Genomic DNA, 15,413 nt, shown 5'->3' on the forward strand with positions numbered 1-15,413 from the left:
TTGCTTCTCTGAGCCTCAGTTTCCCCATGTTTAGCAGGACAGGACTGGGCTCTTAGAGAGTTCATAGCACCTCTCCAGCTCCTGGTGGGCTCAAGAGAGAACTCCTGGGATGAAGAGATGAGAGCACTGAGGCTGGGGGTCAACTGGGTAGCCAGGGCCCTAGTTCTGTCCTTAGAGGAGGAAGTTGTGTCTTCTCCATCCAAACATCCAAAGCCCTCCCCAGATTTAGCCGGCAGTGCGTGGTGGACAAAGACAAGAGGAACCAGTGCCGCTACTGCAGGCTCAAGAAATGCTTCCGGGCTGGCATGAAGAAGGAAGGTGAGCTTCGGCCCTCCCCGCCCCCCCCCACCACTGCCCCACCTGCACCCACATCTCCCCGACAGTCATTTACAACTGTAGCCACACTTTATGACTCAGTGGCAGGCCCCAGGGTGACTGGCTAATGGCTGAGAAGAGGGAGGGCCGGGAAATCTGACCATAGGGAGCGGCTGGGCTTGGTCTTGAGAAAGATTCAGAGAGATAAGCTCCTACTCTTGGCTCCTCAGGCTCCCAGCAACCACCACCCCTGCCTGCCTGTCTGTGCCACCACAAAGCAGCCACATTGTGTGTGTGTGTGTGTGTGTGTGTGTGTGTGTGTTTTAATATAATATTTTGAACATTAGGACAAGCATAGAGAATGACATTGCACACATCTGAGTACTCACTACCCCAACTTGACAAAGGGGACAGCCGGGGTGCCCGATGCCTGAGCTTCCTGTCCCAGGGACAAATGCCCCAATTCCCTTAGTATTCATTCGTGGGTGTCAGGTGATCTCCAAAGTCTTCACATTCTAGAAAATGGGAACAAGACCCCAGTCCCATCCTGGACGAAGGAGGAGGAGAAGACCAGAGCACAATATTTATTAAGGTCTTGCCAGGCCTCCTGCTACCAGCAGGTATCAGTCACTGGGCTGGGCTTTTTCCACATTTCAATGAGCTGGGTTCATTTCATTTTCATGACAACCCTGTGTGGGAAAATGTCATGAAAAGGAAAGGAGACCAGCCCATTGAACCTATTACAATTCCCCCCTTTTTGTGGATGCAGGAACTGAGGCCCACAATGGTTAAGCAACTTGCCTAGGGCCTCACAACTGCTCCTTGGAAGACCTGAGGTCCCAGAGCTTCTGTTATTTGGACCACACTTCAGCACTGTCTATTATTTTATGCCCTCCAGATCCCAAGGAGATTTAAAATTGTTTTCAGCCCAAGCAAGGGAAGCAAAAATCTTTTAACTGCTTTAAAGTAACTTGAGGCCAGGCGCAGTGGCTCATGCCTGTAATCCCAGCACTTTGGGAGGCCAAGGCAGGCAAATCATTTGAGGTCAGGAGTTTGAGACCACCATGGTAAAACCCCGTCTCTACTAAAAATACAAAAAAATTGGCTGGGCGTGGTGGCGCATGCCTGTGGTCCCAGCTATTCGGGAGTCTGAGGCGGGAGAATCACTTGAACCCAGGAGGCGGCGGTTGCAGTGAGCCGAGATCATGCCACTGCACTCCAGACTGGGCAAGACAGTGAGACTCTCTCTCAAAAAATAAAAAAGTAACTTGAGTTCATTTTCGAATCTCTTCATTCCCTGCTCCTCTAAAGTCAACCTTTCCCAGCTCTGCAACTAGTCCCAGACCTTCCCTTCTAGTCCACAGTTGGGCCACACCAGCCAAACCTTGGTCTAGTCCTGCTAGTTCTGTAGAAACACCCCTCACCCCCACCACCCGAGCACACCCCAGAAGCAGGAATGTAGGACCCAGCTTGCTCCAGGGCCCACTGAGAAGGAGGGGAGGGGAGGCTTTGGTAGACGCTATTTCCCCTATATCTGCTCCTGGCCCCCTGTTTTCTCTGCCCCTCCCTTGGAAATATCTTCTATGTCTCATCCTTATGGGGCCTTAGTTTGAACTCACGAGCTGTCTTGGAAAATCTGGGCTTGCTGACCCTGATGCAGGAGTGGGTGGTCCCCAAGGCCTGCTGTAAACACTGCAATTGTAACATCTAGACCTCAGTCGTTCTCTAAGGGCAAGAGGGGCTTTTTCAAGCTGCAGACACTCCCTCATCTCCCAAACCCAGTTTTCAATGGGGTTGAGCCTGTCTCATCCACTTCAGCTTCCATTCTGTGGACCGAGAAAGGTTGTGAATGGGAACCTGATGTGCGTGTGAACAGCTGGAGGCAAGAAAAAGATTGAGGAGTACAGACTGAGGTTCCAACATTTCCGTGGTTGTATTAGTCAGTGATTCCATTATCCCAAAAGCCTAAGATTTTAGGCACTACGATTGTTCCTAGGTGTCATCCAGAGGGCACTGCATTTGAGAGAACGTCTCTGTCACAGTGAAAGCTCAGGTCTGTGACAGGCAGAAGGGAGAGGGGTTGGCAGCCCTCCTGAGTGGATGGCTACCCACCTCCACTGCGTGTGGCCTGGTCCTGCGTGTGGTCAGTTGTTATAAATGTCTCTTTTTTTTTTTTTTTTTTTGAGGCGGAGTCTCGCTCTGTCGCCCGGACTGGAGTGCAGTGGCCGGATCTCAGCTCACTGCAAGCTCTGCCTCCCAGGTTTACGCCATTCTCCTGCCTCAGCCTCCCGAGTAGCTGGGACTACAGGCGCCCGCCACCTCGCCCGGCTAGTTTTTGTATTTTTAGTAGAGACGGGGTTTCACCGTGTTAGCCAGGATGGTCTCGATCTCCTGACCTCGTGATCCACCCTTCTCGGCCTCCCAAAGTGCTGGGATTACAGGCTTGAGCCACCGTGCCCGGCCATAAATGTCTCTTATTAGACATCCAGAGTCATTTTCACTTGTGTAATTTAGGGACGTTTCTGTCCCTTCTGGCCTCTAGTTTTCCCATCTATAAAATGAGGACATTGGATAATGAACGCTTCAGCCCTATGAGTCTCGCTCCTCACTCCCTGACCTACCTGCACAAGTCACACTGCCCACTAGGATGGGTGTGTTTGTTCCCTGGTCCCCTCTTTTTTTTTTTTTTTTTTTTTGAGATGGAATTTTGCTCTTGTTGCCCAGGTTGGAGTACAATGGCACGATCTTGGCTCACGGCAACCTCCACCTCCCAGGTTCAAGTGATTCTGCTGCCTCAGCCTCCCAAGTAGCTGGGATTACAGGCGTGCGCCACCACACCTGGCTAATTTTGTATTTTGAGTAGAGATGGGGTTTCACCATATTGGCCAGGCTGCTCTCGAACCCCTGACCTCAGGTGATGTGCCTCGGCCTCTCAAAGTGCTGGGATTACAGCCATGAGCCACCGCGCCCAACCCCTGGCCCTCTCTTGAGCTGCTGCAAAGCCAGCAAACCCCTTACTAGACTCTTGGAAGGGGGATGAGAGCCCCAGACCATTCAGCCTTAGCTCAGCCTTGAAAATGGCTGCTTGCTTCCTGGCCCAGGGAAACGGACATGCTGCCCGGAGGATAGGAGAGTTGGCTGATGGCAAGTGAGCATGGGTTAGTCGATGCTGATGCTTGTTTACATGCCTGGGTTACCTGGAAGTTCATGACACATGCAGTCACTTGGTTGTTTTGAGAACGGGCCAGAGTGACAAAGTGTTCAGTTGTCACTGTGGTCAAGCTGTAGGAAATGAGGGTATTCCTAGCTGTGCCTAAGTCTTCTAGGCCCCACCAACCCTCCTCAGCCTGCCGGGAAGCTCCCAAAGCCCAAAGAAAGTCTCGGTGGAAGTCTCACTGGCCCAGAGAGTTGGGACAAGTTTTCATTCTTTTTCTTGATGACTTTAGGAGAATTTGAGGACTGAAATCCAAAATAGTTCCTGAGAACCAGAAAGTGTGAACTGGGAAGGTAGGATTTCGAGACCAGCTGAGTCTGTAAGAGGTCATCAAACCTACCCACTCCCCACTTTACAGAAGAGGACACTGAGGCTAGAGAGGTGATGTGATGGGTCAGGGCTGGAGTCAGGTCTAGAACTCAGGCTCCCCAGAGCTGAGCAGACGCCAAGCTCCCTGGAGTGAAACTTGCAGTGATCAGTTTGGGAGACACATTTCTTGATCTAGACGGCTGAAACTTTTTCTCCACCACAGAGAGGGGCTTCAAGTCTCATGGGCCTGTAAGTCTCTGCCAGAGGATAGTCCACCGTGGCCGGAATGGGCTCCCTGGAGGGACAAAGAATCCAGGGAGAACCCTGGGGGTCAATGGGCCAACAGCGGGCCAAGAATTCTTTGCTGTAACCCAAAGCCAGGGAGACAGATACCTGCCTGGGCCTCTGCTGTCAGGCCCAGGACAGATATCCAGCTCCTGACATCAAAAACCCAGCCCAGAAAGTGGACCCAGGGTTGCAGGAGGTGAGCGTTGGTGATGGCCTGGGGGCCATCTGATGGGACCTTCCTCGGAAGCCACGGCCCTGCTCCCCTCAGCCCCCTACCCAGGAGTTCTCTGGGAAGACAGGCTCATCACCTCTCCGCCTCTGCCCAGGTCGGTTAATATTCAATAGAAGTTACATTAGGTCCCCGACCCTGCTAATACTGAGCAAACATTTGGAAAACATCATTCCGTGACTGAGCTCGCGCCGGGCACTGATAACGCCCGCCTAACCTTGAGGAGCCCTAGCCGCAGCTGCTGACTGCAGCCCTTTCATTCGGCCCGCCGGCCACTTGGCGCCCTGGTGGGTGGGTGCGGGCGCTGGCAGGAGGCTGCCGTGGGAGGGGTGTGGGCAGGTGGGGCGGACCGCCCAGGCAGGGAAACCGTGCTCTGAGCTGGCCCTGTCCACGTGGTGGGTCTGAGAGGAGGTTGCTTGCTTCTGGACTTCTGTTCCATCCACTGACTCCCGGGCTCAATGCAGAGGATTTGACTTTTATTCTCTGATTTTAACAATGTGTCAACATCAAGAGAAAGTCGAACAGCTAGGGTGTCAGTGTTCCCTGGAGAAATAGGGTTCTTATAAGAATTAGAGTTTATGACCAGGCGTGGTGCCTCACACCTGTAATCCCAGCATTTTGTGAGGTTGAGTGAATCACTTAAAACCAGGAGTTTGAGACCAGCCTAGGCAACATAATGAGACCCCATCTCTCAAAAAAAAAAAAAAAAAAAAAGGCCAGGCATGGTGACACATGCCTGTAATCCCAGCTATTCGGGAGGCTGAGGAAGGAGGATCACTTGAGCCCAGCAGGTTGAGGCTGCTGTGAGCTATGATTTTGCCACTGCACTCCAGCCTGAGCAACAGAATTAGACTCCATCTCAAAAACAAAAAGAGGAAAAGAAAAAGAATTAGAGCTTGCCTCCTCCAGCGCCTTCTTTCTCTCACTACACAAATATCTATTGAGCAGTTACTGTGTACCAGGCTCTGTTCTGGTGGCTGGGACGACAGCAGCGACAGCAGGGTTGGAGTTTTGGCCTTCTGAAGCTTTCCTTCTCAGAGAGAGATAGATAGTAAAGGAAGTAACAAATAATTCTACAATAAGTGCCCTGAAGAAAAATAAAGCGGGGTAGGGCAGGGCCAGGGTCGGGGACATGCTGTGTTAGACAGGGTGGCTGGAGAGGGTGTCTGAAAGGTGACATTTGTGCAGAGGCAGGAGTGAAATGAAGACGCTGCTGTGCTGTGCGGGAAAGGGAACCCCAGGTAGTGACCACAGCAGCCCTCAAGTGTGCAGATGCATCCAGGTGGGGAGGTGGGTTTTCAGGGACAGAGTGAGTAGTGGGAAGCTGCTAAAAGGTGCGATCAGAGAGGAGAGGAAGAGCCTTAGGGACTTGTAAGGTTGGAAGGCACTGGTTTTGAGCAGTAGGGGACACGACTTGAACGGATCCCTCTGTGAGAGGACTATGGACTGCAGGCACAAGGAAGAAGCAGAGCCCAGGAGGAGGCTGATCTAATCCAGGAGAGACAGCAGGCCCGGGAGCAGGGAGGGAGCAGCGTGTCTGTTTGTTAGGATCATTACAGCACTGGGGTGTGAGGGGAAGCCAAGGAAGGCGCCCCGGCTTGATGGACTGGAAGAACCAACCTGCCAGTCCCTGAGACGAGAAAGTACAGGGAGCTGGCTGGCAGGGAGATGCCTACAGGTAGGGAAACTGAGCCCCAGAGAGAGGCTGCGATTGCCACCAGCACACAGAGTGGCAGGTTCCAGACAGGAAGCCAGGTCTTGTGGAGCTTCATCATCTCTCCTTTCCGAATCAGCCAAGCCTCATTCCACAGTGAGGCCTCTTGGACTCTAAGGGCTATCCCATTCACTGTCAGGACAGTGGAAGGATCATCTTCTATCTCTGGCCAGGACTGACCCAGATGGGGGCGGGTAGTGGAGCCTGGGGCCCCAGTGGGCTGAGGCTCCAGATCCCTCAGTGCCTGGAACAGAACAGCAGTGGGAGGGAGGGAGACAGCGCCTGGCCTTGCTGATGCTGAGGTTAGTCGGGAGTACATGCAGCTCCTGATGATGCAAAAAACCATCAAGGCAGTTGGAGCCCCCAGATCCCCTTGTTCTGGAATCCCCAGGCCATCTCCGTGTCACCCAGAGTAATTTGTTTTGCTTGCTTTACTCACTTTGATTTGGAAAGAAAGGGACCCTTTTGTAGACCAGAGCCTGAACATGTTGAATCTAGTCAAATCCCCTCCTCAATGCTCAAGACCCATTTTAAGCCCATAGCTGAGTCATCACTGTCTTGCTCGCCCCTAATGATGGGTGGATCACTCCTATAGCCTCTCCATTATGTGGGGGGCAGTTCTGATATGTGGAAAGTTCTTCCACCAGCTGAGTTAGAGGCCATCTCCCCTCAATCCAGATGCTGATGTTGGCCTGTTCTCTGGATGCCCCCCACCTCCTGCTTCCACCCCTCATCAGTCACAGACACTCCCACCCCCTCACTCCATCCCTGCTCTCCCTCCTCACCTCTCTCTGCCTCCTCACAGCCGTCCAAAATGAGCGGGACCGGATCAGCACTCGAAGGTCAAGCTATGAGGACAGCAGCCTGCCCTCCATCAATGCGCTCCTGCAGGCAGAGGTCCTGTCCCGACAGGTACCGGGGTGACCCTGCCACTCACCCAGGGGTCCCCCACACTACAGAGGAGCTCACCTCCTCCACCTCCATTCTCCCCAGCCAGGCCCTGGAGCAGCTGATGGGAGGGGCCTCAGATATGACAGAGGGATACTGAGTCTGATGTCACATGGCCCAGTTAGCAGCAAGGGCAGAACTCGAACCTGGTGCCCTGGGACATGCTCTAATTCATCCTACTGCCTACATCCCACAGGCCAAGCAGAGTCTTCGCCTTCACTGAGGGCCTGCAATCAGCTCAGCCCTGAGAGAACAGAGCAGTGGCTCAGTGGACAGAGGTGGCAACGTGGGGCCCAGCCCATCCCTTGCTGAGTGACCTTGGGCAAGTCACAGTACCTCTATGAGCCATGGTTGCCTCACTGTCACATAAGGATGATGAATTTTTTCCCTGCTTCTCCTCTAAGGCTGAGAGACTCCTTGGCACTCTAAAGCTGATAGAGGAGGAGGCAGGGGGCAGGTAACAGGTGAAGGCTGAGAGGGAGCCCTTCTCCCTCATCCCTGCTTCCTCCCTCCCTCCGTTTTTACCCTGAGCTTCCTTTAGAGCTGGAAGGCACCCATTATGCAGCCCCTCATCACATCTGATTCCAGGGAGGGGGCTCTGTGCAGGGGACAGAGAGTGCAGGAGGGCCCGGACATCTCCAGCATTTTCTTCCCTGTGTCTCTTGAAGATCACCTCCCCCGTCTCCGGGATCAATGGCGACATTCGGGCGAAGAAGATCGCCAGCATCGCAGACGTATGTGAGTCCATGAAGGAGCAGCTGCTGGTTCTCGTTGAGTGGGCCAAGTACATCCCGGCTTTCTGCGAGCTCCCCCTGGACGACCAGGTGAGGATGGGCGTGGATAGTGGGCAGTAGTGGGCACCAGGCAGGGCAGCCAGGGGGCTGCTGGCCCACCTGGGATATAGCTGCGGACTGGCTTGATTTCATTTTATTTAACAAAATGTGTAGTGCACACATGTGTCTGAAACTTTAAATCACCTTACAAATATTAATTCAGCTCCTCCAACAACTCTATGAGGTAGGTACTAAGGTTCTATTATCACTGCCATCTCATAGGTGAGGAAATTGGGGCACAGAGAGGTTAAGTAACCTGCTCAAGGTCACATAGCTACTATCCAGCACAGCTGGGATTAGAACCTAGCAGGGAAGCTCCAGAGTCCAAGCTCCTAACCATCGTACCTGTGACTCTCCCAGGGGGATGTTGACAGGGACCCTGGGGCAGGGATCAGGAGATTTTGGCTTAAGCTCTGGCTCTAATACTGGTTGTCTGCCTAATCCTGGGCAAATGACTTCCTCTCTCTGAGCCTCAGTGTTCTCTTATCTGTAAAGTGGAAATGATAATATCCACTTTAGAGTGTGGTTGGGAGGACTGAGGACATTACTATCTGAAAAGTGCGAAACTCAGGTGATGGAGCAAGCTGCGCAGTGCCCGGACCAGAGCTCGTCTCCCTAAATGTTAGTTTCTTCCTTCTTTCCCACCAAAACCGTTGAACTCAGCACTGTATTTCCCACCGTACATTTTGTTTTTGGAATACTAAAATGTCCCTGGGGGAAGAAAGGGTTGAAGGAAGGCAGCGTGTGTCTGAGAGCAGATGAATTTCGGAGATGCCACCTGTGAAGGTCCTGCCCAGAGCACCCCTGGGCCTCCAAAGAGATGTTCCTCCCAGGGAAGAGGAGCTGGGCTGGGCCACGTCCCCAGCTTTGGAGACAGCCTCTTGTGCATTCACTTACCTGTTTCACACCTTCGCATAAGACACTGACAATGCATGTGAGTTTGTGAAAACTTCTGAGAAGTCGACTTCTCAGAGGCCAAGGCTTCCCAAACTCCTTCGGCCCCAAGATTCTCCTGGAACACCTGTTAATACTGCATATAGGGACACTGTGAAAATGCTGGTTTGGCTGGTCCCCAGCCTCATACAGGGGCTGGACCCAGGGTCCTCTTCCATGGTTCCTCCCTCCGTTAGCAGAGTCAACAGGGCAAGGATCTTGGACAATCTGCCCCTACCCTCTCCCCTGCTCCTTGTGCTCTGGCCCCAGTCCCCTCTGCTGGAGTCTCTACATTAATGTTTAATCCCTCCTGTTCCTTCCCAGGGGCTTAGCAGGGCAACAAGATACCCTCAACCTGAGCAATTGTTAACCTCGATTTCCCACCCAAACCTCCCTGGCTGGGGCTCAGAGCATTCTCAGAGGGCAATGATGGGTGGCCAATAACAGAGGACAATCATTAACACACCACCCCGACCTCCCAGCCCACCCCCCAGAACAGCTGCCATATCAGGGGGTTGAACCTGGGATCAGAAGGGTTCCCAGCTCCCCATTCCTGGTGTATGAGGAGCCCAGCTTGCCCAATGCAGGTGGGGCATCCCTGGGAAAATCGGGGGCATTGTCCTCCAAAGGGCATTCCAATTCTGTTGACATTGCCCCAGAAACTAGATTCCCAGTTGGTGTGCTTCTTGGGCCTGGATACAACTGGAGAAAGAGACTGGGGCTTACAGAGAGACAACAATTTGCCTGAAGTCACAGAGCAAGTTAGCCACAGAACTGGGATTCAAATCTAGGTCTTCTGCTTCGCGGTGTGAAGGCCACTGGGGTGACTGATGAAAGGCTTGCACAGTGCCTGGCGCGCAGGAGGCCCTCAGCAATCAGCATCCTCGGCCTCCCTCCATACTGGTCATGGAAAGTGGATTTCCCCTCCCAGGCAGTTTCCTCTTTTTCTGTTTTCGTCACAAGATTCTATCCATGGGGAATAGAAGGGGCAAGGACAAGTGGCTGCCTAGGAGCAGCTAGAGCTAGAGAAGAAGTCAAGATGTTTGCTCATTCATTCATTCATTCATTCATTTCCCCTTTCCTTCCTTCCTTCATTCAAATATTTATTGAAGGCTTATTTTGCGCCAAATACCTTCAGGCAAATCTCTTTTTTCCTCTAACAACAATTTCATCTCCTTAGAGGCCTCCTCTGACCTCCCCATCTAGTGTAGCCATTCTTGCCCCATTGCTCTCACCATCCTTTCCACTCCCCTCCCTCCCTTCTTCCTTCCTCCCATCTTTTCTCCTTCCTCTTTCTCTTATGTTGTGATCACCCACTGCGCTTTGTATGTATTTGTTCTCTACTATCTGTTCCATACTTTCTCCTACAAATTAGTTCGATGAGATTAGACACCTTGTCTCTCGTTTTTAAACATTGTGCCTCCATTGTCTTAAAAAGCGTCTGGCATATAGTAGGCATTTAGGATTTGATAACTGAAAGAACGAACAGTCAAATGAATGAACAAACAAAGACATTTTAACCTTCTAGTTGGCTTGCTATAGAACCTCCAAACTCCCCAACTCAGTCTTGAAGATAAGATACTTGAGGCTACCAGCCTGGTGCTGTTTTCTTTCAGGCCATCCTTTGGTCCTCAGGCAAGCACTAAAGCAGCTGGCCCTCAGTGGGCTGGCTATGTCCTTCTGTGAGCTTGCTGGGCACCTACCTACGATTCTAGTCTTCGAAGTCTTGCCTTGTATGCCCTGCAGAGAAGGGTTTCATCAAGGCGATTCTCTGCCAGAGGCCAGTGCTCATACCTTTGCTCTGAGAAGGACCAGCCCTGAGACCCAACATCCACCTCCAAGTTCTTGTAATGCCCTCTCAGAATCCTGGAGTCCTGCAATGTCAGTCCCTGGAGGGATCTGCCACAGCAATGATTTCCCAAACAGAATTGCACTTCAGAGTCAACTGTGGAGCTTATTAAACACAGATCCCTGGGCCCACCCTAAACATACAGAATCAGGATCAGAATCTCAGGGCCTAAGAATCTTTATTTTCAGGCTGGGCACAGTGGTTCATGCCTGTAATCCCAGCACTTTGGGAGGCCGAGTTGGGCTGATCACCTGAGGTCAGGAGTTCGAGATCAGCCTGGCCAGTATGGTGAAACTTCATCTCTCCTAAAAATAAAATTAGCCAGGCATGGTGGTGCATGCCTGTAGTCTCAGCTACTCTGGAGGCTGAGGCACGAGAATCACTTGAACCTGGGAGGCGGAAGCTGCAGTGAGCCAAGATCATGCCGCTGCACTCCAGCCTGGGTGACAGAGTGAGACTCTGTCTCAAAAAAAAAAAAAAGAAGTAGAATCTGTATTTTTACAAAGCACCCTTCATAATTCTCCATAGCTGGTCCATGGGTGGGAATTTGGGATCCACGGTTTTGGAACTTTTTGGGATCATAGACATTTTTGAGAATCTCAAAAAAGAGAAAAAAAAAGCACACAGAATGTTTCTTACAGTTTCATCAGGCACACAGAAGAGGCCCAGCACAAAGCAGCTTCTCGCCCAAGGACACAACAGTTCAAGGGCAGAGTTGGCGCGAGGTCTCTCAGCTCTGAGCGCATGTTCTTTCCCCTTCCGATTTTCTGCAGAATCCCTTCCAGGTTTCTAGTTTTATGGGCAGTAGTTTTATGATGCCCATTTCACAGTTCAGGCAGGTAGAGGCACAGGGGAGCATTAAGCTGACTTGCCCAGTGTCACTGAGTTGGCTACAGGCAGCCTTCCCAAGGGTACAGATGGCAAACACTGTTCCTTCTCTCTTTCAGGTGGCCCTGCTCAGAGCCCATGCTGGCGAGCACCTGCTGCTCGGAGCCACCAAGCGATCCATGGTGTTCAAGGACGTGCTGCTCCTAGGTGAGGAGGCTGCCTGCCCTGGCCCGGGCTCCAGGGAGGGCGTACCTAGCATGGCACTCACCCAGGCAAGGAGATTCACATGGTGGCATGCAAGGGCGAGGGAGACTAGTCAGGAGTGGCCCTGTCCTCAGGCTTGCATTGGAGGGCTCCAGGACTCAGTTCTCAACTGGGTACCCCACTCAGATGCAAAGAAATGTGGATGTAAGGCATCAAATTCCCAGCAGTAAAGTCAGAGCACAATCAGGATTATCCCTGGAATTACCTGTACATCTTTTTGTTTGTTTGTTTTTTAGAGTCTTGCTCTGTCACTCAGGCTGGAGTGCAATGGTGCAATCTCGGCTTACTTCAGCCTCCGCCTGCCAGGTTCAAGCAATTCTCCTGCGTCACCCTCCAGAGTAGCTGGGACCACAGGCGTGCACCACCACACCCAGCTAATTTTTGTATTTTTAGTAGAGACAGGGTTTCACCATGTTGACCAGGCTGATCTCAAACTTCTGGCCTCAAATGGTCCACCTGCCTCAGTCTCCCAAAGTGCTGGGGTTACAGGTGTGAGCCACTGTGCCCAGCCTACCTGTGCATTCTGATGTTCTTTCTGGAGTAGGAGCAAGAGGTGGTTGGGAATGGCACAAAGCCCAGGCCGTGTCACCTGTGCCTTCATGGCATATTTATTATTATTATTATTATTTTTTCTGAGACGGAGTTTTGCTCAGTCGCCCATCTGGAGTGCAGTGGCGCGATCTCGGCTCACTGCAAGCTCCGCCTCCCGGGTTCACACCATTCTCCTGCCTCAGCCTTCCGAGTCGCTGGGACTATAGGCGCCTGCCACCACGCCTGGCTAATTTTTTTTTTGTATTTTTAGTAGAGATGGGGTTTCACCATGTTAGCCAGGATAGTCTCAATCTCCTGACCTCGTGATCCACCCGCCTCGGCCTCCCGAAGTGCTGGGATTACAGGCATGAGCCACCACGCCCAGCCAGCATATTTATTATTTTAAACGCTTGTACAGCACACACTATGCGCCAGGGACTGTGCTCACTGCTTTGCAAACACTACCTATTTTAATACAACAATGCTATGAGGGAAGCTCGATTATTTATCCTCATCTTATAGATGAGAAAACTGAGGCACAGAGAGGTTAAGTAACTTATCCAACTCTAACTGGCTATCAGGGGCAGAGCCATTTAAGCAGGGCAGTGCAGTTCCAGAATCTGGTCCTTTAACTTTGATGCTTTGGTGCCTACCAGGTGGCCTTTGAATGGCATCGATCTTGTGAGTCATGTTGGTAAATGGAGCTTGGGTCATGTGAAAGGGGTCCTAGAAAGTCAAGTTCCAAGTTCAGCCGGGTTACTCGAGGCAGCTCATCTTCTGAATCTGGGCCTCAGCTTCCTTACCTGTGAAATAGGAGTCATCATCCCTGCAGGTCCTCCTCCCACAGGCACCAACTATCTTGCCAACTTAAAAGCCAAAACTAGAGGAGAGGGGTCAACCCAAGGTGACTTCCCAACCTCCCTCTCTCCCAACCCTTCCAGGCAATGACTATATTGTCCCTCGGCACTGCCCGGAGCTGGCGGAGATGAGCCGGGTGTCCATGCGCATCCTTGACGAGCTGGTGCTGCCCTTCCAGGAGCTGCAGATCGATGACAATGAGTATGCCTACCTCAAAGCCATCATCTTCTTTGACCCAGGTACAGTGCGCACCTCCTAAGCCATCCCTGACTCTCTCTCCAGAACACTCTGCCAGACTTCTCCTATTGGGTTATGTACAGAGTTCACAACCTCATCTCATGTTAACGACAGCTAGAAGAGGCCGTTTTCATTTAACAGATGAGGCAAGTCAAGATTTGAAGGGAGGATATGGCCAGGTGCGGTGGCTCACACCTGTAATCCCAGCACTTTGGGAGGCCAAGGCGGGTGGATCACATGAGGTCAGGGGTTCAAGACAAGCCTGGCTAACATGGCAAAACCCCATCTCTACTAAAAATACAAAAATTAGCCTGGCATGGTGGTGCATGCCTGTAATCCCAGCTACTTGGGAGACTGAGGCAGAAGAATCACTTGAACTTGGGAGGCGGAGGTTGCAGTGAGCCAATATCGCGCTGCTGCATTCCAGCCTGGGCAACAGAGTGAGACACCATCTCAAAGAAACACAAAGGGAGGATATGACTCGACAGGGCACCCTGACTCCAAAGGCCTGGGCTTTCCCTTCTTTTACTTCTTCCCTCCATCCTTCTTTCTCCTTACTTCCCATCTTCCTCTTTTCTTTCATATTTGCTTCTTTTCCTTAAAAAATTTTTATCAAAATAATATCTAGAACCTGATGTGGTGGCTCACACTTGTAATCCCAGCACTTTGGGAGGCAGAGGCAGGAGGATCACTTCAGGCCAGGAGTTCGAGACCAACCTGGCCAATGTAACAAGACCTTGTCTCTATAGAAACTAAAAAAAAATTAGCCAGGGATGGTAGTGAGCACCTGCAGTCCCAGCTACTCGGGAGGCCAAGGTGGGTGGATCTCTTGAGCCCAGGAGGTCGAGGCTGCTATGAGCTATGATTGCACCACTGCACTCCAGTCTGGGTGACAAAGCAAGACCTCATCTAAAAAAAATAAATAAATAAGTAAATAAATAAATCTACACATACTTAAAATGCAAATACTTCTCCCCATCCTACTTTTCCAGCTCTAAGTCTACTCCCCAAGAGAAACATGTCTGATTCTTTTAATTGTTCCTTCTGGCAGTTTCCTCAACAATTCTAAATGAAAGACTAAGCCTTATATTTGTTGATGTATTCATTTTGGATCATAACGTTCCTCCTAGGATAGCAGAGGATTTTGCTTTTCTCCATTACCATTCCCATCTTTTCTCCCTCATTTTTCCCAATATATTTTTATTGCTATTTTTGTGTCGCTGTTGCATGTTATGTGCTTTTATCTTTCTTTTCTTGTTCTATCAACTGTAGATAGTATCTCCCAACCCTTCACATTGCAGGATGAAGATAAAGCATTACTACCCTCTCCTGTGGCTCTTGGCTCTCCTCTCCCCATTCTGTCCACTGACTTTCGCACCTGCGTTTATACAGAATGTCTTTGTACAAAACCTGCTTTTGTTTCCCATTGTCAAAGATGCCTGAACCCCGGAGGCTTGCTTGCCTTCCCTGCTTACATGTTAGAGGGGACCTACTGTGTGCCCAGCACTGTCCTTCACACTGCAGATAGATTACCTCTAGTAATAATAGTAATGAAAAGGCCATGTGCGGTGGCTCATGCCTGTAATCCCAGCACTTTGGGAGACTGAGGCAGGCAGATTACTCAAGGTCAGGAGTTCAAGACTAGCCTGGCCAACATGGTGAAACCCCGTCTCTACTAAAAATACAAAAATTAGCTGTGTGATTTCAAGGCAGGAGAATCGCTTGAACCCGGAAGGCGGAGGTTGCAGTGGGAGCCATTGCACTCCAGCCTGAGCAACAAGAGCAAAATTTCATCTCAAAAAACAAAACAAAACAAAAAATATATAATATATAGTGATGAAGAGGAACATGAGCCCCATGTATTAAATGCTCACTGAAGAGCTGTTTTAAAACACTTTATGTGGATTATCTTACTTACCAACATGATACCTGTGAAGTAGGAATTATTATCTCCATTTTACAGATAAGGAAACTGAGGCATGATTAACTTGCCCAAGGTCACGCAACCCGAAAATGTCAGAGCTTGGATTTGAACTTCAGACCACCTGTCAATCCCGATTTCT

General features: G+C 50.9%; 1 protein-coding gene across 3 annotated transcripts in view; it reads left to right on the forward strand.

The window, feature by feature from the left end:
* The window catches only part of HNF4A (hepatocyte nuclear factor 4 alpha), a 74,732-nt gene that overhangs the window by 48,784 nt on the left and 10,535 nt on the right, over positions 1 to 15,413 (forward strand). For all 3 annotated transcript variants that reach the window (XM_010384282.2, XM_010384279.2, XM_010384280.2), the window contains exons 3-7: positions 224 to 318; positions 6,875 to 6,981; positions 7,686 to 7,841; positions 11,580 to 11,667; positions 13,197 to 13,352. In XM_010384282.2, the coding sequence (XP_010382584.1) occupies positions 224 to 318; positions 6,875 to 6,981; positions 7,686 to 7,841; positions 11,580 to 11,667; positions 13,197 to 13,352 (602 nt within the window). The remainder of the gene's footprint in view (positions 1 to 223; positions 319 to 6,874; positions 6,982 to 7,685; positions 7,842 to 11,579; positions 11,668 to 13,196; positions 13,353 to 15,413) is intronic.

Source organism: Rhinopithecus roxellana, chromosome 13 (assembly GCF_007565055.1).
Source record: "Rhinopithecus roxellana isolate Shanxi Qingling chromosome 13, ASM756505v1, whole genome shotgun sequence".
In the NCBI taxonomy this organism is placed as follows: Eukaryota; Metazoa; Chordata; class Mammalia; order Primates; family Cercopithecidae; genus Rhinopithecus; species Rhinopithecus roxellana.